Source organism: Larus michahellis, chromosome 1 (genome assembly GCF_964199755.1).
Source record: "Larus michahellis chromosome 1, bLarMic1.1, whole genome shotgun sequence".
Taxonomy (NCBI): domain Eukaryota; kingdom Metazoa; phylum Chordata; class Aves; order Charadriiformes; family Laridae; genus Larus; species Larus michahellis.
In genome coordinates, this window is record NC_133896.1 from 152888017 (window position 1) to 152913438 (window position 25422).

General features: G+C 39.2%; 1 protein-coding gene across 2 annotated transcripts; it reads left to right on the plus strand.

Annotated features, from left to right (window-relative positions):
• Positions 1–943: 943 nt before the first annotated feature.
• Positions 944–25036, plus strand: TMEM182 (transmembrane protein 182). Of its 2 annotated transcripts, XM_074609581.1 has the most exons (6): positions 1038–1195; positions 1356–1393; positions 1770–1869; positions 3213–3311; positions 11917–12054; positions 23930–25036. In XM_074609581.1, the coding sequence occupies exons 3-6, from the start codon at positions 1851–1853 to the stop codon at positions 24151–24153; spliced, it is 480 nt and encodes a 159-aa protein (XP_074465682.1). In that variant the 5' UTR covers positions 1038–1195; positions 1356–1393; positions 1770–1850; the 3' UTR covers positions 24154–25036. The 2 variants fall into 2 exon arrangements, with proteins under 2 accessions (XP_074465673.1, XP_074465682.1); XM_074609572.1 differs by having other exon boundaries at positions 944–1393.
• Positions 25037–25422: the final 386 nt, after the last annotated feature.

A 25422-nucleotide genomic window follows, 5' to 3' on the forward strand; every position in this document is an offset into this window, starting at 1 on the left:
ATGGCAAAAAGAGTCTGTCTGACTGAAAATTCATTTACTGTTCTGCATACACTGAAACTGTGCAGTGCAAAAAGGCCACAAAATGTCAGAAGTGCTTGTGTATGAAGTTAGTATAGTGTCAGGTTTCAATAAAATATGACTTGTAACAAATGCAAATATGATGTTAAGCGGATAATGTAATGTTATGAAAACACGCAGGACACATCTCTGGTTCATCTGTCTGGAAATGAGGAGATGTGGTAGAAACAGTCTTTTCCTTTCTCTCCCTCAGCACACTGCTGCACTGTCCAAACGGATACTGGAAGTAGGAGTCCCTCTACCTGGAGACCTAAGTCTGTTACAATAAAATTTTGTGACAAATGTGTTCTGGAGTAAACTGACTTCATCCTTCTCTTGCTCCCAGCATGTCCCAGCATGGGAAGTCAGTGAAATGTTTTCTATTGTGGAAATAGGAATTTTAATAGGAATTTTTAATGGCATGCATTTCTGATATAGGCAAATAAGATGCATCTGAATAAATAAAGTAGTTAAATGCTTAGTTTAGTGTTGTTAAAGCTATTTCTTTAACAGTAAGATGTAGATTTTAAAAGCTAACTGGATTTGTAATAAAAGTTAGGATCTTTCAAAGGCATCTCTGCAATTTGGCTAACAGGTTTTCAAAGCTCCATAAAAAAATCTCAGCCTTCATTTACTAACATGACTTAACAGTAACGTCCAAAGTGTTCCATGTGCGTCCTTCCCCACTAGCAGCCAAGGAAACATTCACCACCAAGCCTGAGCTTTGGAAGTCCTTGCTGCTACTATGTGCCCTGTAACGCAGTTCACATGGACGGACAGAGCCATTGCATCTCCATCACCATCTCCACTGATGTTGGTGCACCAGCTGCAATAATATTTCAAGTCAATCCCTGCTTAGTTAGGGGAAGGTCGGCTATTTCTGACTGGCCTCACCCAGACAGAGAAACAGAATGAAGCTCTGCCATCAGTGTCCTAAAATAGAAGGCCCTTTTCATCTGTCAGGCTTGAGTCAGCCACATGGAACACAAATTAGGAGACACAAATCGACTTACAGGGCATTGGGAAGAAGGGCACAGGCAGAAAGTCAAGTGAAGAGAAACTTCTTCAGATATGAGCTGTATTCTCCAAACAGCTTTTTAGTTACTTTCCCAATAATTTTACTGCTTCCTCTTAAGTAGTTAAGTTTTTGTTTTTGTTTTGTTGTTTGTTTGTTTTTTTTAAGATAACTGCGGTAATGAAACTGAGTGTGGGGATATTTTTTGGAGGCTTCTTTGCGGCTCTGGGGGTTTTGCTTTTTTTGGTGGCATTTGGAACTGATTATTGGCTTCTTGCTACAGAAATAGGAAGGTGCTCAAAAGCACCTGAAGATGCTGGGGTTAGTATGGACACTTTTATTTGTAATGAGAATGATATATGTTTCTTGGATGTGTTTTTTTAAGACTTTACTTCTGTATGAACTTTTCAATATACTCATTTTGACATTCTAAAGGCTTACAAGCCTACTTCAAAACCTCTTGTAACCAGTTGTATCTGAAATGAATTTGTCTTTTGCGATACTACTTCTGCAATACGACATTCTTTCAAAGGAAGTATGACTGTTTAGATATGCTATAGCTAACCTATATTCAGACAGGCTGTGTTTCATAATGATGGTGGTGTTTTTTACCTCACTATCTAATTTCAGTTGAACTTGAGTCTTTCAGCCATTTAAAAATTGTAAGGTAATGGCGGCTTTTTTTTTTTCCCCATAGGGAGAGAAGGCCACTTTCCATCATGAAGGTTTCTTCTGGAGGTGCTGGTTTAGTGGAAATGTAGGAGAAAATAATGCCAGCATGTGGAATTTCTGGTATAGTAAGTAACCTTTTACAATATCTACAGTAGTTTGTTCTCCAAATTGTTGTGGGATTTTCTTCTGTCTTATGAATCACCAGATTTCATATGGCTTCTTTGGCGATTGGGTTCTTCAACTACCCTAAAATAAATTCTTTACGTTTTTGTAATCTGTACTAAAGGAAACCCCAGGACAAAATGAGACATGTTTATCAATTTATGCTGTGGCTGCCCTGTTAACCTGAGTCCATTCTTATCAGGACAGTCTCTTGCCACTTATAGTTAAACAGAGAGTTTATTTCTATAACATAGGGAAAAAGAGCTTAATAGTTAGGATCTTCCATGAATTTTTGCTTGGAGAGTTTCTCCAACTAGTTCTACGAGTGGGTTAAGGAGGGCATGGGCAACTCCACTGTGAAAATGGTGTAGGACGCATTATCTCCAGAAAAATTCCTCTACTAAATTCACAGATGACCCTTTGCTTTCTTTCACTATGTGCCAGGATTCTGGAAGATCAGATAGTATTTTACAACCAAAAGTCTCCCATGAAGAAGAGGTCAAGTAAAACTCCTTTTCCTGTCTTTGACCCTTCCTCTGAGGTGCAGAGATCCCTTTCCTTATTGCAAGACTTCCACAGTCCTTGTGAAAAGCAGGTGCCATCATACAAATTCGACTTTAATAACCCATATTTTGCTAAACATATTGCTTGGTCTTAGGTGTCAAATATGATATTCACTCTAGTTAATTTCCCCTTGTTATTTATCTGGAGAATTCTGTGGTCAGGAATCTGAAATTTAAATGTTGTTTAAGGTATAGTCAGCCTTTATCTTTCCCAAGAAAGAAGGTGATGTTTTTATAGGCATTTAATATAAAGGATGAAATTACCCTTCTCTGGGGATATTGATTCCATAGACTAAATTCATATTTGTTGAAACTGTAAACTTTCTGAAGACGCTTGATATTTTTCATTGTTCTTTCACAAGAGAAAAAGTAATTTCCTTTTTTTTTTTGCTGTGGCACATGCGATAATGAGACGGACATAATTAACCCTCACAAGAGAAAGGAGAAAGGTACATATGCATATAAAAGCATACGTATGCATTGCATATAAATTGCAGTGTGCCTTCAGCAAGGCCACTTTACTGTTCCCGTAGTACAAATCTGTGTTGCCCTTTAAGGAATATCCTTGGCTGGAGAACAATGCTGGTATCTCTTACCAAACCAAATCCACTGTAAGCTATTGCCTGGGAAAGAACCTGGAATCCTGACTTACGAAACTCAGTTTGCCCATTTGAAGAAGAGGCTTAAAATATTTTATTGTTAAGGCAGTAAAATATTCATCTTTATCTTTCTTTCACTTTTAGCTAACCAGTCACCTTCTAAGAATTGTACACATGCTTACCTGTCACCATTTCCTCTTATCCGAGATGAACACAACTCAACCTCCTATGACTCTGCAATCAGTAAGTATTTTTTTGGCTGCAAATGGATACAATGCCTATGGTTTCAAGAAAACAATTTGGATGGTTCAGTATAAAACAGCCTTATCGCTCCACACAGTTTAATTAATAGAGTTTTGGGTGTTTCATACTTGTGATAATTTTACAACATGCATATTTAAGCCACTATTTAGCAAAGCACTTAAATGAATGCTTGGCTTTAAGCATGATGGTAGAATGGAAGTCGTTTCTAAAAAAAGAGACATTTCCGTTTTAGTGCTTTTTTCTCCGACATAAAAAGTATCTTCCTTGAGCTGAATGCATTAAACAAGTGCTTCTTATGTATTCCAATAAAACTGGTTTGTTTGTTAAATAAATAACAACATGTAAAAATATATTGCATTTTTACTTTATGAGGAAGGAGGAGAGGGGCCTTGGTACTGTCTGAGCTTATTCAACTAACTCAAATATACTGCACCGACTGCTGGAAGTGCCAGCTTCTCTCCATTGACGCTATCGGGAGCTGAGGCACTGAAATTGCTCTGAACAGTGTGTGCCATACATGAATAATGTAGCCTAAGACTGTAGCAATGGGCAGTTTTGTTTTGTGAACTAAGCTCTTTTTAAATATATATATATATATATTCCCTATAATAGTTCATAATACTTACTATGTTACATTGAGATATTAACACTGAGAAACACTAGTGCAGTAACAGAGATACATATACACATATATATATGGAAGATACACAGTAATTGAAAACCTTATGTTTGAATAATGCCTGGAAAGCTCTGTTTTTACAGCTCTTCAAAACTACTTAAATATTGGTCACATTTCATCAGATCAAGGGCTTTATGCAAACGTATTTGAAGTAAATAACTTCTGCTACCTATTTCATATGACTTTTTAAATAACCTGTGACGTGTGGATTCTGCTTGTCTCTGAACTCACTGACTCAGTGACTTAAGTGATCCCCTCCTGTCCCGAAGCTGTAATTATGCCTTTGCTAACTTTGAAGTGTCTTCAGAATCCAATTTTTATGCTGCAGACTTGAACAAGAAAGTTGACTGATCATGGTTCTCTTAATCTTTAGAAATTATGAAGTGTTTGTCCAGGAAGAATTCAGACCTCACCATTCAGAGATGCAATCTGTAACTTCACAGCACATCTAGAACAGTTTATCTTTCCATTTGAAAGTGACAGTCATCAGCTCCTAATAATCTAGACAGAGTTTGTATTCCACCATTCACTCATACATTCACGAAGGATCCTCGAATTATATTGCATGATTACACAGAAGTGGACAAACAAAGAATATGGAAAGGGGAAGGAATATCATCAAAAGTTTAATTAATTTTAGTTAATGTTTGCCAAAAGAGCCACTGCTCAAATATAATTTTCCTATCTATATTTCATATTAGGAGATTAAAAATAGACAGAACTGTACTATAGATGCTGGCCCAGGTGGAGTATATTCAGAGCCATTCCTGCTATATAAATAGATACAGTTGGATTGCTTTCGAGCTCATTAAAACTGAAGAGGGGGTTTTATGCCTCCAGTTCATTTGCAGCATCCAAGCTGAGCTATTTACTAGAGCCAGGTATGCTTGTTCAAGAGTCTTTCACAACCTTTTATGAAGAAGGTTATGTCATTGTCTCTTCTGTTAGTTCAAAACTTGTTTCTCCTTTAGTCTAGTCTGACGGTCCTGCCCATGGTATTTGGCAAACAAGTTTTTAAAACCTAGCTGCAACTGCAGTTGCTAAATTAAGAAATGCTAGAAGGTTATTATCTTCTTCTTGATTCAGTGGAGGAAGTGCTTCTCTGTACAAGCCAGTGGCAAAAGCCCTCGGTTTGATTTCATGAAGAACAAGATTTCATCAACTATTTGTATATCCAGTTGGCTGCACCTAATACCTGTTATCAGCTAGTTTAGTTATCAGCTAAACATAGAACAAAAAGGAGCTACCAAAATATTGAGGTTACTGTCCCTCTTTTTGGTTCTGCTGATGTTTCTTGATACAATATTGCCATTTTCACAGCTCATAGCTTTCTCAGTATATTCACTTTTGGGGATAAAAAAAAAAATCTCCCACACAGAAACTGTTTTTGTGAGTCCCTGAAGTCCTGTTTTAATTAGGAGTGGATAAGAAGAAATATTCTGTCATTTGAAAAATACTTAACTTGCTCTGTCATAGAAAAATAAACAGCTGAATAAAAAGCTTTAAACTTCATTAGAAAAATCAAACATGTATGCACAACACATTTTTCTAAAAACCTCTAACTTTCTGTTAACAGAACTGTTCGTTTCTGAGCAAGCAAAAGCATGTGACCTCTTTCACAGACTGTTTGTCTTAAGAGACTTTGGGACCTTATCGGAGATATTTGGATTTAACTGCAGCCCCTAGTGGAAACACGAGTGTGGTTTGTTGGTGGACAGCCACGTTACCAGCCAGTTAGAAGGGCTCAGGCAAAGATAAGTTTGCTGAGGAGCATAAATTCCCTGATGATTTTCGGGTGCAGTGACTGGACCAAGTTCTCAGTTGACATAACTCCTTTGGCTTTAGTATCAGTAGGAATATGGCTCAGAGCTTTTCTGGGCCAGAATTCAAAGGAGGCTCAATCTATCCCCTCTGAGCTTATTTACATCTTTCTGTCTGTTGATTTTATGGCATTTGTGTGATAGTGCCCAAAAGGCTCAAACACTGAAGACCTTCAAGTTTAGTGTTTTAGTACACTTTACAAAGCTTTAGACCAAAGGCTTGGTTCATCCTGCTGTGCAAACCTCGACTATGAGCTCTTGATGTCGAGAATTATAGCCTTAGATGGAAATGTAAAGACCGAAGAGCCTATAGTGATGCTTACATTAGAGATTTGAATGCATGTTTTAATGTCTTATGTTTCTTTTCATCATTACGGCCAGACGCATGATTAGTTTCGAAGGGTTAGGTAGCACTGCATTGAAACTGCAGCTTTCTGCATCTTTTAATCGCAGTCACAATGGTTTTGTTCATTCACTGGTTTTGTTAAATATCTTGGTGGAGTGGGGAGGACTTCACCTACCTGCAGTGTAGGGTCCAAGCTGTGCTAACCATCATTTGTGATTAATGCGCTTACAGAAATTTGCAGGCCGTGTCATTTATCTTAACCTGAAATAGGCGTCTGCATGAACTCAGGGGAAGTCTGACTGGTGACTTTCTGTGATGGTACAGTGGTTTATAGTGACAGCTATTACAGCGTGCAGCTATTAAGTAGACACAGACAGCACCTCATTGTGTTGCCAGCACATTCATTTATATGATGATTCACAAACATACGTGCAACAAACTACAAGCTAGGAATAAAAAAAAATAAATTAGCCCATACAATAAAACTGCCAGAGTAGTGACCTCTGCATTCTAAAATAAACATACATTTGTATAATCATAATCAGACTGGTTATCCTGTCAAGCTGTTTTGAAAGCATAATAGTATAGTACTTAAATAATAATTCATTGCTAGCTAGATTAATGCATAGTATCCTGTCATTAGATTATTTAACACTGACATTAAAGGACTACCACACTTTTATGAAACTCTTTTACTACAGGACAATATTAGGCCTCGTTTTGAAAAATGTGCAAAGTGTTTACTCGTACAAGTAGTCCTATGGCTATAGTGAGATTATTCCTAAGAAAAAGAAGTGTAAGATCTAGCGCTTAGTCAAGTCATTAATTTTATTTTTGAGGTGTTTTTTTTCAACTTTATTTAGAGATAAACAATAGTTTCTTAACTGTTGTAAATGGCCCCAGCGCCTTCTGAAGCTAATTGGGAAGCCATTTAATGGGGCTGTGCTGACACATTAGTTTAGTGCACTGATTTTCAGCTGCTAGTACTTTTTTTCCTGACCATTAGTATCTTATTTTGTCCAGCACTGGGCACATTGCCAGCATTTGCAGTAGAGCCTAATATAATGTAGAACACAGAATGTTTATAGGACTGAAGCAAAATTCTCGTTCAGCAACTATTACATCTAAAATAGTGTGATCAAATTTATTGGCAAGTTTGTTACTGGACTGAAATTAACCTAAAGTAATCTACAAAATATCAGCAATGAAATCTGAAAGTAAAAGTTGTACAGTGAAACGTTAGCAGTAGCCTATTTCTAGGGCAAAAAAATGCTGTCATGTAATACAGTCACATAATTACCCATAAGAGATTGTAATACAGTACATTTACTAAGGGAGAACTCCCCAGCCACCAAGCAGTGATAAAGCAAGAAGCATTTAAAAAAGCAATGTATTCATACTGTGAATATTGTATTTGTTTTACTGTTAAGGCTATTAAAAAAAATATTACTACTAAGGGATAGTAAAGGGTACTGAATGAAACTGGGAAAAGTTTTGCAAGGTTTATCATGTTGTCAGGTGTGTCTCCTGTGCTGCTGCTGAGATCTGTGATCTCATTTACGGCTGCTTATCTGCAGAGAAGATACTCCTGATTTAAGGCAGTTCAGGGACTTCACCTTTCATTGTATTTTATACTGTGTGTGGCAAGACTCTTGTCAAAAGTATTTTGATATCTCTTAAATTAAATAGAGAGGTAAAAAAGACATATTCTAAAATACAATCCACAGTCAAATCACAGGAAAGGTTCACTTTAGGATGTGAGTTTGTGGATGAAAATCCAAATTTCCAAGTCATTTTTCCTATCCTTAGTAATGTTTATGCAGCATTTACTCGCATATGCTTCAAATAGTTTTTCAGCTTTGCAGTGCTTAATAATTTGTGTTCAATATGGAATTTGATACTAAGTGGCTGGGCTTTTTTTTGATAGGCCATAGAAAATGTATGGGCTGATGGCTGAGATTTAAAAACACTTGAAGTCATCAAGGGCAATAAAATATGTGGTATGTTTTCATGAGGTTGGTGTTAATGTCTCCAGTTGTAGATGAGTGTATCATTGTGTCATTAGTTAACCTTTTCCTGAATAACCCATTACGGAGCTTCAGAGGTGTGCAGAGATACTATGCAACAAGCGTGCATTGCAGATGTGACATCTTAAAATACGAGTCTGTGGCTTCAGTTTGTAACCAATGCTGGGATCTACTATATTAGAAAAGGGTGCTTTTGATAATTTTCAGCCATTTCTCCAAAATTCAGTCCCTTAATCAAAACTAGATACTTCCAGTTTTCAAATGATGCAGAAGTCTCCAGAGGAATCCAACTTAGGATCTTTAAGGAGAAAAGCAAGTAGCAAGGGAAAATTACAGGTCATGCAATTTTGGAGGCATATACTGCAGCTATAACGTTCCGATGGTATACAGGCCAAACGGTGTAGAGCTCAAAGACAAGAAGTACTATTTTATTTTTAGGCCTGCCTGTCACTGCCAAGGCAAATGTTGTACCCGATGAAGGGGCAGCTTACCAAGACAAGTTACAGAACCTTCTGTTTAGCACTCTCGCAACACAGACCAATGGTATCTAAGCTTATCACTACAGATACGTTTGCGTTGGACTCTGGTGGTAGTGCTTGTACTTTATTTCTTCTACTGTAGGAAATACTTGGAATAATGCATGCACTTGAGGTAGCTAACTCAAATATATCTGGCAAGTGCCTCGAGGCAAGGGTATTCCTTGTCATCTGAACCAGAACATGGGCTATCTTATGAACTGCCTCAGTGAGACTTGAAATGATGAAAACATATCTTAACACCTTGTATAGGTACACTGAGCCACTGTTTCTTGGAACGGGCTGCTTGGACCACAGTGTCATCCCTTTTCATGGGATTCAAATCAGCATCTTCTGTTGTTTTTTTATCTGTCGTGGTTCACCTCAATCTCAGAGCAGCAAAGTCTTTGACTTGAAGAGTAAGTTCATTCTTAGGTTGTTTAAATTTCAGCCAGCTCTTTTGTGTTTGCCTATAGATACCAGCTAAGCTAAATGACAGCAGTAGAGCTGCATTGTAATTTTGAATGGTTAGCCCTGCAGGAACTGATCTTGCCCACCTAGGCAGAGAAGATGGGAAATGTGATCTGAGCAAAAATGGTCTGAGTATGAAATAAGCGAAGCCTTCTTCAGCAAAAAAATGGTTGCTTTTTAACTCCCTTACTAAAGAAAAAAGTCTAAATGCTCTTAGGATGTTTCCTCAGACCTGTGCCACAAATGACCCTAATGACTTACTGTCTTGCAGATTAGAAAAGCCACTGATTTGGGAACATTGCAGGCTGCTTACCTGTCTACTCCATTTTCAAATCGATGTTTAATGATGGTGTTAGCTGGCTAAACAAGTATTAGGATCATCACAATTTATCCATGATTCTCTAGAGTAAATAATTATTTCTAAAGAAATAGAATGAAAGCTTTTTTCAGGTGATAGCTAGGTCAAATCAGTATTTCACATATAATGCATAAAATACTTATGCTTTCGGAGCAGAGAAACAGTTTTGCATAGTTGCAGAGGTTTAAATAAATTTTCATCAGTTACATTTGTACTCCTTTTGTGTTCAGTTTCCTGGAATATTTGAGCAAATCAAGCTTTTCTGGTAAAATTGCACTAAAAGCAGACTTCAAAGCTTCCTGTATGAAGAGTAGATAATGAAACTGTATACTAATTTTATAATGCTGGAGAAGCTTGTGTCTTCATCCATTCAGAAAATAGAAACACTGCTGTATGACTTAGGTGACTGACCATAATGATATCGAAGAAAGCTTTTTCAAGGTCCATTTTGGCCAATGTGTCCTATTATGTAGCATGACTTTGAAGTACCTTGGGCCATCCATGTAAAATAGTTGGGTGGTTATAGACTGATTTAGAGGTATTAGGTTTTAAATGAGGAAGTAATGTCCCATGGACTTGGGGACTGCGATGAAGCTTAGCAAAGTAGACCCATGAGGAAAATAATATGAAATTGCTTCAGAGACCCAAGACTGAAGGACTTGAGAGATTTACCTTTCTAGGTCTCCATTCACTGTCCATTTGCATTAAGTGAATCATTTAACTATGTGTTTAACTTTAAACAGGTGCCTAAATCCCATAAAAGGTAGAGTATTTAAAGGAGAACACACACTTAACTGCTTTGCTGAGCCACAGCCTTATTTCTTACCTACTATTTCCATATTTTTTTGTTTATGTGGAAAGAAGTCTTGTATTGGATATGAACCAAAACACGATTTTAACCCTTCTGCCAGCTACTTTCAGACACATTCATCCTTCCTATGCGCAAATCTGCTGATCAGCATGGCGGAAAATTATGTCTCTGAATGTTTGCCTGGATTAAAAAGGTTATTATTTTAAAAGGGTGGCTAATGTGATGCATTGAACGTGATATAGCTAATACATTTACAAGGCTGATAGAAGCAAGATGGTGTATACTTTAACATCAGTTAAGCTGGTCAAGTTAAAAACTATAGATTTTTGGAACACATTAGTGGGAAGCACGAACTGATAATGTCTAGTGCACCTTCAGATTTTAGATGAGAGCAAACCTGAATTATTCCAGAATAGCTGGCTCTAACAAGCTGTATGAATTTGAAACTTTGAGGATATGAACCAGTATAATAGTTGCTTGGTTGTGTTTTGCTATAACAGTAAGTAGGTGCTGTCAAATGATAAGTGGCAGTTTCTTTTGTGACTCACTTTTCCTGACTTGCCAGCTGGCTTATATGCTTTCCCTCAGTTGGGTGGAAATGTTTTTCACTGACTGAATTGTCAGTGCTTCAAGATTTTCAGATCTGACGATGGAGATCTTTGCAACTCATAATTTTACTAATGGGTTGTGTTAATGTACCAATTTTTAAATTCATGGGAGAAATTTATGTCACTCTTGTAGCATTTGTAAAATGATGACTTTGTTAAATGGATGTGCAATTAACCAGCTAAAAAATAATTGTTAGAAAGACTCTTTTGGCCAGAGTATGTCACAAAACTCTCGGCTCATTTATCACCAGCTGCATCCATTAATTCAACACTGCTTGGCACTGTCTAACAGGGGCTTCTGAAACATCATTTTAAAATTTAATAAAATGCAGAGAGCTTTAGAGCAGGAATAAGCTGGTTTAAAATACTTAACTGTTTTTCAGAACCCGGTTTACATTTTTTGAGTTTCTCTCCCTTCTTGATTTAGATTTCTGTCTATTGAATATGGCTATATGTAAGGAGAATTATTCAGTTGTAAATTGTAGAGAACTTACAGATTGCTATTGGTGATATAGTCTGAGCACTAAGAACATCAAAATGTTATTACAGCCCTCTGCTTCTCCTAAGTAATTTTGTTAAAACAATTGTATCCTGTCAGTCTAATCATTTATCCCAAGGAATCATTGCTACAGCTTTGGTGTACCATTTTCTAAAGAGCATAAATTTGGTCAAGTTGCTACCTTACAAGTCACTGCTAAATACTAAGCAGATGGATTTCATTCCTGGTAATTTACAACCTATTTTCCATGATCATCAGATAAGGACTGGCATTCAAACCTGATTTGGTCCACATGATATATAATGTATATGCACAATAGAATTAATGTTTCATTTGTTAATAAGGCAAGTAAAAAGAGAAGGGGAAAAGAAAAATCTTTGTTAGCCAAATATGTCACTTGTTTAAGTTCTTAATAGTGTTGTATTATTTTTTCCTTCTTCCTTTCTCCAGTTTATCGAGGTTTCTGGACAGTTCTTATGCTCCTGGGAGTGCTCACTATTGTGATGGCTAGTTTCTTCATCATCTGTGCAGCTCCTTTTGCCAGCCACATTCTGTACAAAGCAGGAGGAGGCTTTTTCATCCTTGCTGGTGGGTATACTGTTTGTTCAGTCAATTAAAGAAGAGAAAGGATGAGGTATTTCTTCCATGTCTCTTGACCAAAAATTATATTAATCATGGTTAAAAGAAAGAAAAAGCATATGCTTCTGTTTGGCTTGTGGAGTGCCTACCTTGGAGACAATTCTTTCCACAGTTATTTAGTCATGAAGCTATTCAAAAAGCTACTTTGGGATTAAGATAAAAAAAATCCAGGACAAATCATGGAACTATACTGCAATCTCAATCTACTTTTTTTAGAAGGAAAAAGAGTGCATATTTAGGGATGCTGCCTTACAGGATTCTCAAGGGCTTTAGCTAAGGAGAGGAGTGTGTTTTTTTATCAGTGACATAAAAGATTATTACAGTAGGCTCTAAAGAAGTTGGAAGGCAGGTCACATTCATATGACCAATATAGCAGAAATGTTTTGGATGTGATTGGAGTAAATAAAATAGTTGTCACATATGAGTAAGTAGGAGCTCTAAACCTCTGTGAATGAAAGATGACAAATAACTGCATTCCCTCCTTCCTCATAACCCACACATACTATGGCAGATGCACCCTCCCAGGATTCAGCTGATATGGGCAGCTCTCTGGGATGCTGTTCGGTTAACCTTGACAAGTCTGGGAAGACGTCACACTGGCGTGTAAGATACAGTTGTACAGGATGTAAGTGATAGTATATGCTCAATCACTGTTCTCCTTTGTATAAAGCCTGGTGAGAGGCAATCCTGTGAGAGCAGTGTTGTGTTACAGGGTAGAACCACTCGTGTCAGGACCAAAAGGCCTGGGCTCTCTCTTTGCTTCTGTTACTAACCTGCTGACTTTGCTTCCCCATTCACCTCACAGCTCTTCCTACGCAGCTAGTGATCATTATTCCGTTTTAAAGGACCCTCAGTGAAGTGTGGGAAGTATTTTATAATATTTTTGCTGAAAAAAACTCCTGCATAGTTGCATTTGATCCCTTGAGAATTACCCCTCCACGCTTTTAAAAGACATAAAGAAATATTCATAGTCTGACAGAAATCCTAAGATATTTCAATGTTTTTTGTCGCCAGTTTGCAGGGTAAGGGCCCACGTGAGTCCTGCTCTTTTTCTGCATTTGTAATCTGTAAAAAAACTCAGCTGTCACTATAAAGTAGCAGAGGCTGTTAGAGAGGAAAAGGGCACTTGAAAGACACCAGGAACCAATGGGCTGAGGTCTGAAGCGACGTGTGTGTTCTCCACTCTGGGTCAGTTCCTCTGCCCTCATTTAGGCAGCGGAAAGTTAGATCCCCAAGTCTGTGCTAGTCTCCCTTGGCTTTCCTAGGAGACCTGCAAGTGGCAATAACATTCATTGGCAGTAAAAACAGTAGGCATGTAAGAAGTTTCCCTGTCTGGGTAGTCATTTCATCCTGAAAGAGGGGCCTAACTGGATCAGATGAATGTGCTATGGGACGAACCCTACACCTCTCTTTCCTTTACTGAGGGAATCTAGAGAGACTATTTTTTTAGGTGTGTGAAGTCAAATGAGCTTTATTATCCCAGTGTCTGACCTTGGGCCTGTCTCTTTGCCCCTCTCACCCTTTTTCCCTATAGAGCAGATGTACTTCAAGGGAAATCCTGACTTTTTACTCTCCATATTTGTTGTATCTTTCAACTTCAGGACTGTTTCCAATCAGGGCTTCAGAGAAGAGCTGTGTTATTGTTACTATTACCATTGTTGTTGTTGAAAAGCAAGGATATTTAGCAAAATCCTGCTATGATATGCCAAAAGGTAGTGTTGGCAGCAGAATATAGGACCCTGCAGCCATTTGGCTTGTACAAGACATCTTGGCTTAGGTAGGTTCCTTACCAAGCTCTTCGGCATTTTCTCCCAGTCCCACCAGTAGGGCGCGGGAGGTAATTATTGTAAATATCATTATCCTACCCAACACATCAAATCAGCCACAAAAACATTTTAAAAAATTTGTTGCTCTCAGCCCTTCTCACAAGTACTCGTGTAGCCAAGGTGAGGGTTTAGTTATATAATGAATGAAAATCACGCTGTTGGGAGTGACCATACTGACACAAGAAGATTTTATAAATACTTTGCATTGTCAGTAGTTAAAGCTATGTCCTGTGGAATTCCTTGGGCAACAACTCAATTTCTTTTGGTATTACTGAACAGTGGCCCATCGTATTAAACGGAGAGTAAGAGGGATTCTCAGACCCAAAGGTATGACAGCATGAAATTGCTCTCTCTTTCTCTCTCAATAGGAGTTCCTCACAGTAATTAATATCTTAAATCTGGGATAACTTGGGGGCAGAGCAAGATAAGGTAGAACCTGATGCATAAGAGGAGTGGTTTAACCTGCCTCTAGAAGGCAGGGTGGTGTGCCTTACTGTGTTCATAGAATCATACAATGGTTTGGGTTGGAAGGGACCTTAAAGACTATCTAGTTCCAACCCCCCTGCCATGAGCACGGACACCTTCCACTAGACCAGGTTGCTCAAAGCCCCATCCAACCTGTTCCCTGCTGTTCTGACCCCTTCCTCTGCCCATCTCGTCCAGGACTAGACAGCCTGTTCATTTACTGTCTCCCAAAGGAAAACAGGGCATGGAGGGGGAGAGTGATGAGAAGTGTTATTTTACCACTCATACCAACATGTGATCAGGATGCAGCCATGGTGTGCATCTATTTAAAGACAGCCCTAATAGGAAAATTAAAAGTTGTCATGTGACTTAGATCATAGGTGAAGTTAGAGTTCTTGTGAGACAGAAACCAGCATAGTGATTCAAAGAAAAAAAGGAATGATATATATTGTTTTGAAAGGGCCTGGATGCTGTCTTACCACAGAGTTCAAGTAGCTGTTAGACTGGAGAGAATAGTAGGCTTCTGAGAAAGAAGTTAGACAAGGTGGTTGTTCTGTGGAAGTTTGAAAGAAGATAGGAAGATCGGTCATTTTTCTACGTACATATCTTTGAAGAAAAATGTTAGATGAAGCAATTTTAATACCTACTATTGGACTGAAGTGTCTGTAACCTTTTGCAACCTTAACTGACAAATTAGGTAGCAGATAAAAGTTCTGCCTCAACTGAAGAGAACAGCTTGTAGCATGATCTGCTGTGCCATCTTAGGGTTCAGAAAGCAGCTGAAGATATTATTGGGAATGGGATTCATGCCAACAAGTTCAGCCATCTGATAAAGCTAAGTGTTTTGTATGAACCAACTGCTTACAAAACACACTCTCAGAGGGACAGACACTTCACCTTATCTGTGCTAGGGCAGATAGACTTGTCTTTTAGAGGGACCTAGGGAAGGAGCCTAAACAGAGATTGTGAGTGACACAGAATAAATTTAGATTGCAAAAGACCTCTTGTGGCAATCAAGTCTGACCTCCTGTTCAAAGCAGGGCTGGCTTCAAAGTTAGATCAGGCAGCTCAGAGCTGTATCCAGTCAAGTTTTTAAAATCTCCAATAATTGATGTTCTACAGCATCTTTTGGCACTTGTCCCTATTTGACCAACTTAATTGTGAATTTCTTTTTTCCTTGCATCCACCTGAAATTGTCCTTGCTGCAGCTTGTGACCATTGTGTCCCATGATTTCAGTGTGCAGGTCTCTGAAGAGTCTATCCCCATCTTCTCTATAACCCCATTTAGAAAGATGAAGACTGTTCTCTTCTCTAGACTAAAACTCTCCAGGTCACTCGTCCTCTCCTTGTCATCCATCCCCCTAACCATCTTGGTGGTCATCACCTCAGTTCATCTGTATTCTGTTTCATTAGGGGGCCTCAAACTGGACACAGTTTTCCAGATATGATGTCACAAGTGCTGAGTAAAGGGAAATTATAGTATTTACAAACCTGGTGACTGTGTTCTTGCTAATGCAGCTCTATATGAGGTTAACTTTCATTTCTGCTAGACCTGCTTGAATTCTAGCACATGGAGAGAGACCATTCTTGTGCTCTAAGAATGTTGTCTGTGAGGAACAACCAGTTCTTCTGGGCCCCTTTGTCCTTCAGGGTGCCTTTGTCCTTCAGGGCAGCCTGCCTTGGGATCCTGCCTACCAGTTCCCTGAACAGTCTGAAGTCTGTTCTCCTGAAGTTCTGGGTCTTTAATCTCCTACTCATTTTTCATATTCACAGAATCACAGCATGGTAGGGGTTGGAAGGGACCTTCAGAGATCATCCTGTCCAACGCCCCTGCCAATGCAGGTTCACCTAGAGCAGGTTGGACAGGAACACATCCAGGCGGGTTTTAAATATCTCCAGAGAAGGAGACTCCACAACGTCTCTGGGTATCCTCCTAGGATATTAAACTTTGCCTTTTTGTGGGCATTATAACCATAGCTAACACCATCTATGATATTCCTGGCCACTTTTTCCTTATTTCTGAGTAGCAGATCCAGCAAAGTTCTTCCATTAGTTGGTCTGTTCCACAGCTGTTTCAAAAAGTTATGCTTGATGTAGTGAGCTACCTACTTCCTGGATTGCTTGCTCACTGCAATGTTGCCCTTCTAAAAGATATTAGGCTGAGTCCCACATGAGAACCAGAAGTCTTAAATATTTTTACAGTCCGGTTCTTGATTAGGTGGCCTGTAGTAGATACCCATCGTGACCACAGCCTTTTTGTCCACCGTGTTGATCTTAACCCATAAGCTCCTGTTACTTAGAAGATCTCTGTCCATTCAGGATACTTCTTTGTGCAGACTGCAGCCATCCCACCCCATCTTAGCTGCCTTTTCTTAAAAAGTCTGTATCCATCCAGCAAAGCGTTCCAATCAAGTAAGCAGTCTAACCATGTCTGCAGCTGCAGTGGCCTCATCCATCATCCAGTGACTGCATGAACTTGAATTCCTCCTGTGTTATTCCAGCACTGAGTTCATTTATGTACATGCATTTGAGATGGGCTTTCAGATGTGCTGCTTTCTCAGTGGAAGTGTACGAGCTTCCCTCATTGCTCTGTCCCATGCATATGCTCTCCGTTTTCTTCCCCCTGCTTATCTGGAGGCTTTGATGTCCATCTGCCAATGGTCCTTGCAAATACCTCTTCTTACAAGGTTTCTGAGCTTGTCTGACCCCACCTTGTCTGACAGATCTCACCTCTCCCCAGGAGTTCTTGTATCTCAAAGAGGGTCCAGTGGTCACAGAAGCCAAAGCCCTGCTTGTGACACTATCTGCAAAGGTAGGAGCTGATGGACAGCGTATGCCAACTTTTGTAGAGTTTTTATCCTTTAGGCAGCAGGTTTGAGACCATCATCAACTGGGCCCCATGCCGTTACCTCTCACCCTCAGAGTCCGCCAATTACTCACTCAAGGACTCAAGGTCTCTCTGCCAGCATCACTGGTGCCCATGTTGGTGAACTGCAAAGGGTCTCCAAGGGCCAAAAGAACCTCAGAAGCCTCTCCACAGTGTCACATATCTGGGTCCCAAAACAGCAGCAAACCCACCCACAGAACAATTCTGCTGTCTGATCTGTGGTGGAGTCACACACCTGCCTTGTCTTCAGCCTGTTCTTTAAGAAAGGCTGCCCACTTCTACTGAGTGGTGCAGCTGAACTATCACAAATGGAGAGGCACACACAATTATTAGTATTGGTGGCAGCTTATTGACTAGCAGCTTTCCCTATTAAGCTTTGTAACCACATTAACTACCTGAGGCTGTAGGTGAAACTACAGAGGCTACACCTGTGGGGAAAAAGTACGCATCAGTTCAATGATACCACAGTTAGTGTCTTGAGCACTGTCTTTGCAGTCTTATCTCCACGTCCGTGATATCAGAGGATGGACCAAGAGCAGCTACAGTAGTGCAAAATGTAAGAAGCCTTATAGTTGTTTCAAAGGTCATAGGAAAAGAAGGGAAAGCTGCCATAAAATAATCACTTCGAGCAGCCTTCAATGAAGTCCCGAATTACCTTGGGCCTGTTCCTGTCTGGGCGGTGGTGAAAACTGTCCTCTTGTACTGATGTCAAAGCAGCAAGCCCCCAGGATGTGCACAGAGCATTACAGAATCACGCCCTTGTGAAAGAAGCAAGACCATTCTGTGGTTCTGTGATTAGAAGTACAAACATAGAAGCATAGAATATTTCGGGTTGGAAGGGACCTTAAAGATCATCTAGTTCCAACCCCCTGCCATGGGCAGGGACACCTACCACTAGACCAGGCTGCTCAAAGCTCCATCCAGCCTGGCCTTGAACACTTCCAGAGCACTTCTCTGGGCAACCTGTTCCAGTGTCACCACCCTCACAGTGAAGAATTTCTTCCTAATATCTAATCTAAATCTCTGCTTCCTGTCAAAAGACTGGGAAAAAAGTGATATATTTATTCTAGCTCCTAGATGAGGACAAAAATCCATCTTCAATATATATGTGCCAACTCCCATAGCTCTTAAGTGGGATCCTCTGCAGGTACTTCAGAGTGGAATGTCAACCATACTTTGTAAATAAAGGTCACAAGAGGCCAAGGTAGCTGGTGAAATCTGTAATAAGGACAAGGACAGAAAAATGCAATTGAAAAAAAGAATACATACACACACATACAAGTTTTCCTCAAGTGAGATAAAGAGTTCTAAACTTCTAGGCACAAGTAAAAAGCTCACATCATTCTTCCCAGCACCTGTTGTCTTCGTGTCTGCATAGTAAAAGATTCATGCCATAAACAGCTATTCACCATTGACAAGTGAAAGGCATTTCTATGTGGGAAGAATAAGTACTAAAGGCCAGCAAACTGCTTCTTGAATTCATAGACATTTCTAAAGGTTCTGTATTCTTTCTCCTCTGCAATATGCACAAGTATTTGTTGGAAAGAAATTCAAAAGAATAAATGCAAAAGACAGAAAAGAGTGACCTCAGAGAAGTCCATGTCTTATCACACTGCACAGAGCTGTGTATCAAACATGTGCGTTCTTAAAAAAAATGCAAAATAGAATAAAAGAAAGAAAAAGGAGGAGGAGGGAGGTATTTATTTGTCTTAATCTCTCTCACACATATTTCATGTTCTAGGAATAACTTCCCCCATCATTCCTGATTCATGCGACTGCTGTTTTATTTTATATTCACTAAAAGGCAAGGGCAAATGGACACCCGCACACTATGCAAAAGGTCTAAATGCTGAAAATGTAGAAATACATCATAGCACACGTTGTTCCTAAAAATACTTGCTTCATGAAATTGTGGAGTTTTTTTTCAATCTCAGTAATTTTGCTTTGGAGCTTGGCTATGAGAGTTCATGACATTCACAATAGATAGTGCAAGACTGCAGGAACAGACTTCCCGGAATAAATATATATTCCTTTTAGTATATTCTCCTCCATAATGAACAGCCATTCCTATTACACTTGTAATGGATGCTTTCTCAGCTCTTACTGGCATGACTAATATTCTGAAGGAAGGAGACAAGCCAGGGAGGCAAACTTGTGGATACAGAAGTAGGATGGAATAGCAATGGTGTAGTTACATAAATGGAGGAATTCTCTCCATTATCTTCCACAAGCAGCATAAAATTTATCTAAGAAAACACTCTCCAGCAGTACAGAGTCTAATTCTGACCTCTCTTCAGTTTTACATGGACTCTGCTGATGGTTCTGAGTCACTAGTATTCTAGCGACTGTACTTGATTCTTCGTAATCAAGTCCAAATCTTGTGATTGGGGGTGATGTAAAGAAAAAGCCTAATTTTAAGCTTTTTGCAATATATGATTTTTCTTCAAAAATACCGTATTCCCTACATATAAATTAAGGCAGTGAGATTTTGCAGTGATGGGAGCTAGTTTGAAACACTTGAGCAGCCCAAGATAGACAATTGCTTAGGAAGATTTTGTGTTGCCTTCAGTCCAATGCCTTTCCTTTTGTTTAAGTGCACTCCAGTGAATGGTACTTCACCGCCTGGTGTAAATATCCAAAGCAGAATGTTGCAGAAATAGTGCAGATGTACGCACAAAGCAGAAGGATGGAGAGGCAGAAGACTTGTATTTATTAGCAACTCTGCTGTGGTATGTGTTATGTGTAAAGCAAATCTGCCTTGGCTTTGAGGAGCAAAACGCCTTTGAAAGCCGCAGTCAAGAGCAAAGCTCGGATACTTAGAACCTCTGAATATCAAATTAGTTGTTTCTGTTCCTCATTTTTCTTTCTACAAAATGGAGACAAACCCAGCTTTTGATCTGTATTTTTGTAAACGCCATATAAAGTGCTGACTGTTATTTGACATGACTATTACAGTTCATAGTGCATAGACCAAACTGATATCTTGTCACCTGTAAAAAATACTTCACACGCTACGTGTATCTGGATTTTATATGCTATTCAGTCCACTGAACAAATTGTTTGTACTCTCTTCATGATACTGCTTTTTCTTCAAACCTTTCTTGAACTGTTAACATCCCTCCATTTTGTTAAAATAAAACGATGTAAACAGACATGAAATCATATAATCTGAAAAGAAGCAGTATTCTTTTGGAATCTAACAACCAGATAAGTATTTAAGCTCTAGTCACCATTCATTAAGCTCATATTTGCCTTTGAATCGGGTATTTTGATGCAATCAGTGTGGATGCCAGGAGGAAAAAACATTTAAGTCAGAGAGACTTCCACATGTGCTTAACTTTAAGCACAAGCTGAAGCGCTTAATGGGTAGGAAGGAACTAATGCCTCTGGCCTTAAACATCAAACATTTTACATAGATGCATTAGTGATAATAGAAGTACAAGATCTGCTTCCCTGCTCTCACCACTGCTTCTGATGTACTTGAACATCTTAGGAAACAAGACCAAATGGACAAAACAGAGTGTCTACCTGTTAAAAATGCTTCTGTTTTCTTTTTTCTCTGCCACCATTTGTAACATACAGGACCATCAGTAAACTCCTGTGTAAGTGCTTAACTCCCATGAAATCATAACTCTGTGAAAATTAGGCAAAAGGAGCACTAATGAATGAAATGCTATTGGAGTCGACAGGACATGGTCAGTTTTTACTTAGCCTGATTCTACTGTTCAAGACATTTCTTGGACACACTAGTCAATATGCCTACGAATTAGCCTCCGTTAGCAGATAGTGAGAACTCTTAAACCTCTTTTAGTGCCTTAATTAGCTGAGGGTTTACATATTCTCCCTTTCTTTTTCTTATCTTTTAAAGAAGGGCATTTCTCTCTGCTTGACATACATTTCTTCAGCAAATTTCTGTACCTGTCAATTTGTCACGCACAGGTATTAGCAGCTTGCTGTGAAATCACCTGATGGATTTCAACTTCCCTGATGGTGTTTTACCACTCACTGGCAGCACTGGCTTGCTATTTTGCACCTACATGGAGTTGGCTCTAGTTTAACCAACTAGAAGGTGTTATTTCAGACTGCTTGAAGAGCAAGTGTTTTGAGATTAAAGCACCTCTGACGGAGTCTTGTTTTAATGGCAGATGCTTCTGACTTAACTAGGCGATGTAGCTTTATATCTGCCCGGGGTGCTGGAGGTGAAAAGCATTCCAGATGTGCAAGGCCTGGTTACACTTACCTGCTGCTACAGTAAGGGAATATGCATCACTACTTTTTGTAATTATTATTGGTTTGGACTAAGCTTGCCCTGAAGTAGAGAATAGATAGAAGACTACAGACATTTGAAAATTCACAGGCACCGCCATTTGAAGAGGTAAATTCCAATGTCCCTATGGATTTTGCCATATATGAATGTATCTTTCCAAATCTTTTTGTTACCTGGGCTAGAATTTTGTATTTTTTTTTAAGTTTGGAACTTGAAGAAACTCCATGTCTCTAATAGCCCCATTTATGTGTTTGGCCCTGAATCTTTTTACATCAAAAGTTCCTACCTCTGTTTAGTTCTGATTTTCCTGTGTTGCCTATATTATCTGTTATCATTAGATGTTCTGTTATAGGAATCTTCTGCTCAATTTGACTTATATTTGGCGAGTCTTCAATTTAATTTCTCATTCTTTATATCTGGCCCTAAGGTGATCTTTCTCTCTGATTGTTTCACCAGTTGTAGGTTTAATACAATCACAGCACTAAATTCCATCAGAATTGAGTTTTACTTAGGTAAAATACTTCCAAAATTGAATTTATGCCTTTTAGAGTTGAGTGTTGTTTTTTTAAAAACTTTGGTAGGAATTTGAGCCCTAGCAAAAAATGTAATCCTGGAAGTATATTTCATAGGCAGGAAATGTGTCTGCCTCCTTCTTTATTTAGTTTTTCTACTTTCTTTCAGCCTCATAAAAATTGCAGATCCTTTGGGACTTTCAGTCACATTTTGATTATGCCTCAGGTTAACTACTTCAGCTCATTTTTTGGTGGGCTTCAAAAGGTAGCGCTCACAAACATTGAGTTGTGAGCTCTCAGCTGTCAGATGTTCAGAATGTAAAGCTATTACATGTTGACAATAAAGCACCAACAAGAATGTCACCAGATCACCAACTTAAGCTGCTGCAGCTAACCTGTCTGATTTTGCCTGAAGCAAATGAGGGAGTGATGACAAGAGTTGCTCCCTGGTAAGTGGGTAGAAAGGGGAGGGAAAGGAGGTGGTGAGGCAGCATCTCAGGGTGGGGATGGGGAAAGGTAACCATGAAAGTTTACCAGGACAGGTGGGTCTGGAAGCAAACGCCTATCCACGGGTGCTTACACAGTACATTGGTAGGTTTTGCCACAGGTGTCACATTTGTTCAAGGTTGCATTGCAAGTATTTAGGAGGATGGGGAAGAGACCACAACTACCTTTGACTTTGCTGCTCTACAGCCTGAAAACTCGAGTGTGGCAATAAGTATTCCCAGGAGTATGCACTGGCTTTTGGTTTTAATGAGGCACCTAAACATCCTGAGATAAAAACACCATGGGTAGTTTCCCCCAAATATTTTAATGTTGGAATGTCCTGCTGCTGTAACTGTGCTGTGACAACTGGAGCTCAGGGAGCAAGTGGGTACATGCTGGAGCATGCGAAAAATTCAGACTTGTGCCCTCAGTTTTCTAGCAAGTCTTCTGCTGGAGCATCTGTGCTGCAGGCTTGCATTTCTCAAGTGTCCACATTCTTCTAAAGTGAAATGAAATATTAGGAGTGCAACTGATACTCTGGAAAGCACTTTCTTCTTATATCTCCTTCTGGTGTATAGTAACAAAGAGATTAACAAAGTTTGTAAGGACATGTGCTCCTATTACTATCATGTGTAAACAATCCAGAGCCCTTTCAGAGGAGTGGTTGGGAAAAGGCTGTGAATTATGTGGTGGATTAATTCCAGGAAACTGTGGTATCCCATCTGAGGTTAATACTAATAGCCTGCTTCATAGCTATTATTTCATTATTGGTGCATTTTGCTCCTATACTAGGAACTTCTTTTCTAATGTGGAGGATTTTGAATTAAATACATATTATTTTTTCTGCAAAATACTTGAGTAGAATACTCTGAAGGTAGTACGTTCCAAAAAGACCTCTTTTCATAAGAAAAAAGAAGCAAACATAGAGATGTGAAGATGAGAGAAAGATTTCCTACCCCTTTCCCATTTTCGTATCTCATCCAAAAGACTGTGATAGAAACAATGTCAGAGTTTGGGAAGCAAAAGTAATTATTTTTTTTCAGGTTGTCCTGTCCCGTCCAGCCTCCTTCCCCCTCCCTTGGATCCTGAATTCAGAACAGTAAATACCTGTCTTAATTTTGTCCCTAAACACACCTGTGTTTCGGGCTGCCCACCAAAACCAGTTATATCCTTTGTCGTGGGAATATGCCTTTCAGTGCAAACCAGAAGCAAGATGGAAATGGTTCTTGTTAGAGGAAGCCAAAGGCAAAAAACCTCCAGTGGTGGCTGACTGTGCCTTGCGGACGGGGCCTCAAGCATCGATGGGTTCGTAGGTGTTGGAGTAAGTGCACCCAGCATTTGTCTTATACTCTGTTGTTAAAACCTGGTGTTTCTTTTCCAGGTGTCTTGTTCTCTCTGGTAGTCGTGATGTATGTCATCTGGGTCCAGGCGATGGCTGATCTGGAAGACTACACAAACATGAAAAAAATGGATTGCCCAGACTTTGCTGTTTATGTACATTATGGCTGGTCATTTATGCTGGCTCCTATAGGAGTATTTTTTGCTTTATTAGCGGGAATGCTGTTCTTGTTGGTAGGGCATGCCATTTATTTACACTCAGACTAGTCATACACTGCTGCAGGGAATAAAGGAATCTTAGTGAAACTTCATGACGATTGTAAACTGGAACACAATTTTATACGTTATTACTGTTATGGCAATCCTAAGTGTGCAGGCAGACTTCTGGAAGTTCTTCTGTTACTTCTTTAAGGGTAGAGGACACAAAACTCAATACAGGAAGAAATCACCTGTAGTCCCAACTAGTTTCTTTGAATTCTTTAGGAAGTACACCCACTGTTCTCCATATAGTACTATTAGCAGCGTTTTTGCAGTTTTGCAAACAGAGGAAGGCAAAAATTGTCTGTAACCCAAAGCCCAACATGAAGTGGGCCAAATCAACATTTTATACATTTGTCTTTTAACATTTATCTTGTGCGTCTGCTTGTGAAGAATGGTACAAGGTGGAGGGGAAAACAAACATTTAAACAGAGTAATTCAATCTACCTCCTCTCCTGTTTTCCACTGCTTGCCTTAGCTTTAATACAAGCAAACATTTCTGCACTTTATAAAAATAGAGTGCAGTTGTTCATGCAGCATCCATGGGAAGCGGACGGGAGAGAAGACAATTGCCGTGATCTGCGACATGGTGCTAGTCCATACATGTAAAAACTTAACTGCTTCTGTTACACGTTTCTCTTTTCTGTATGCATCTGAAAGCTGTATACTTCTGTATTCTGAAATCCATATTTGTTGCATGATTCTATAAGCCAATATGCCATAGTTAAATCTCTAGCTGAAGTTATGCCAAAATTGTACTTTGAATTATACCATTAATATTTTAATCAAGTTTTAAGCCTTTTATTTTTGAATGGAATAATTGGCTCCTCCAACAAACATTTTCCTGGTTGTGTAAAATTACTTTTTTATTAAAAAATGTTTATGAAGACAATATCTAGGACATGAAAATGTATGTTTTCTATAGCCTTCATCTTCCTTCATATTAAAAATCTGCATTATAGACCAAATCCAAGTTGCCTACTAGTTATCCCAGGGAAAGCAAGGAACGTACCTAAGACAGCAGGGGAGATGGATTTGGTTCTGTGTTGTAGGAGTGGATGGTTCTGTGTGTGTGTGCGTGCATATGTCTGGAAGATGGGTGAGGATGGGGCTGTATGCATGGTATGGAAAAGATGGGGTGGAGTTTTAACAATGGGGAAACTGTGTCTGGCATCGGGCCCAAGCTGAAATTAAATCCATCTGAGAGTGTGTTGGTTTTCACTTTGTAACTCAATGCAGAATAGTTTGGGACTGATGGGGAAAAATAAAGACTGCATG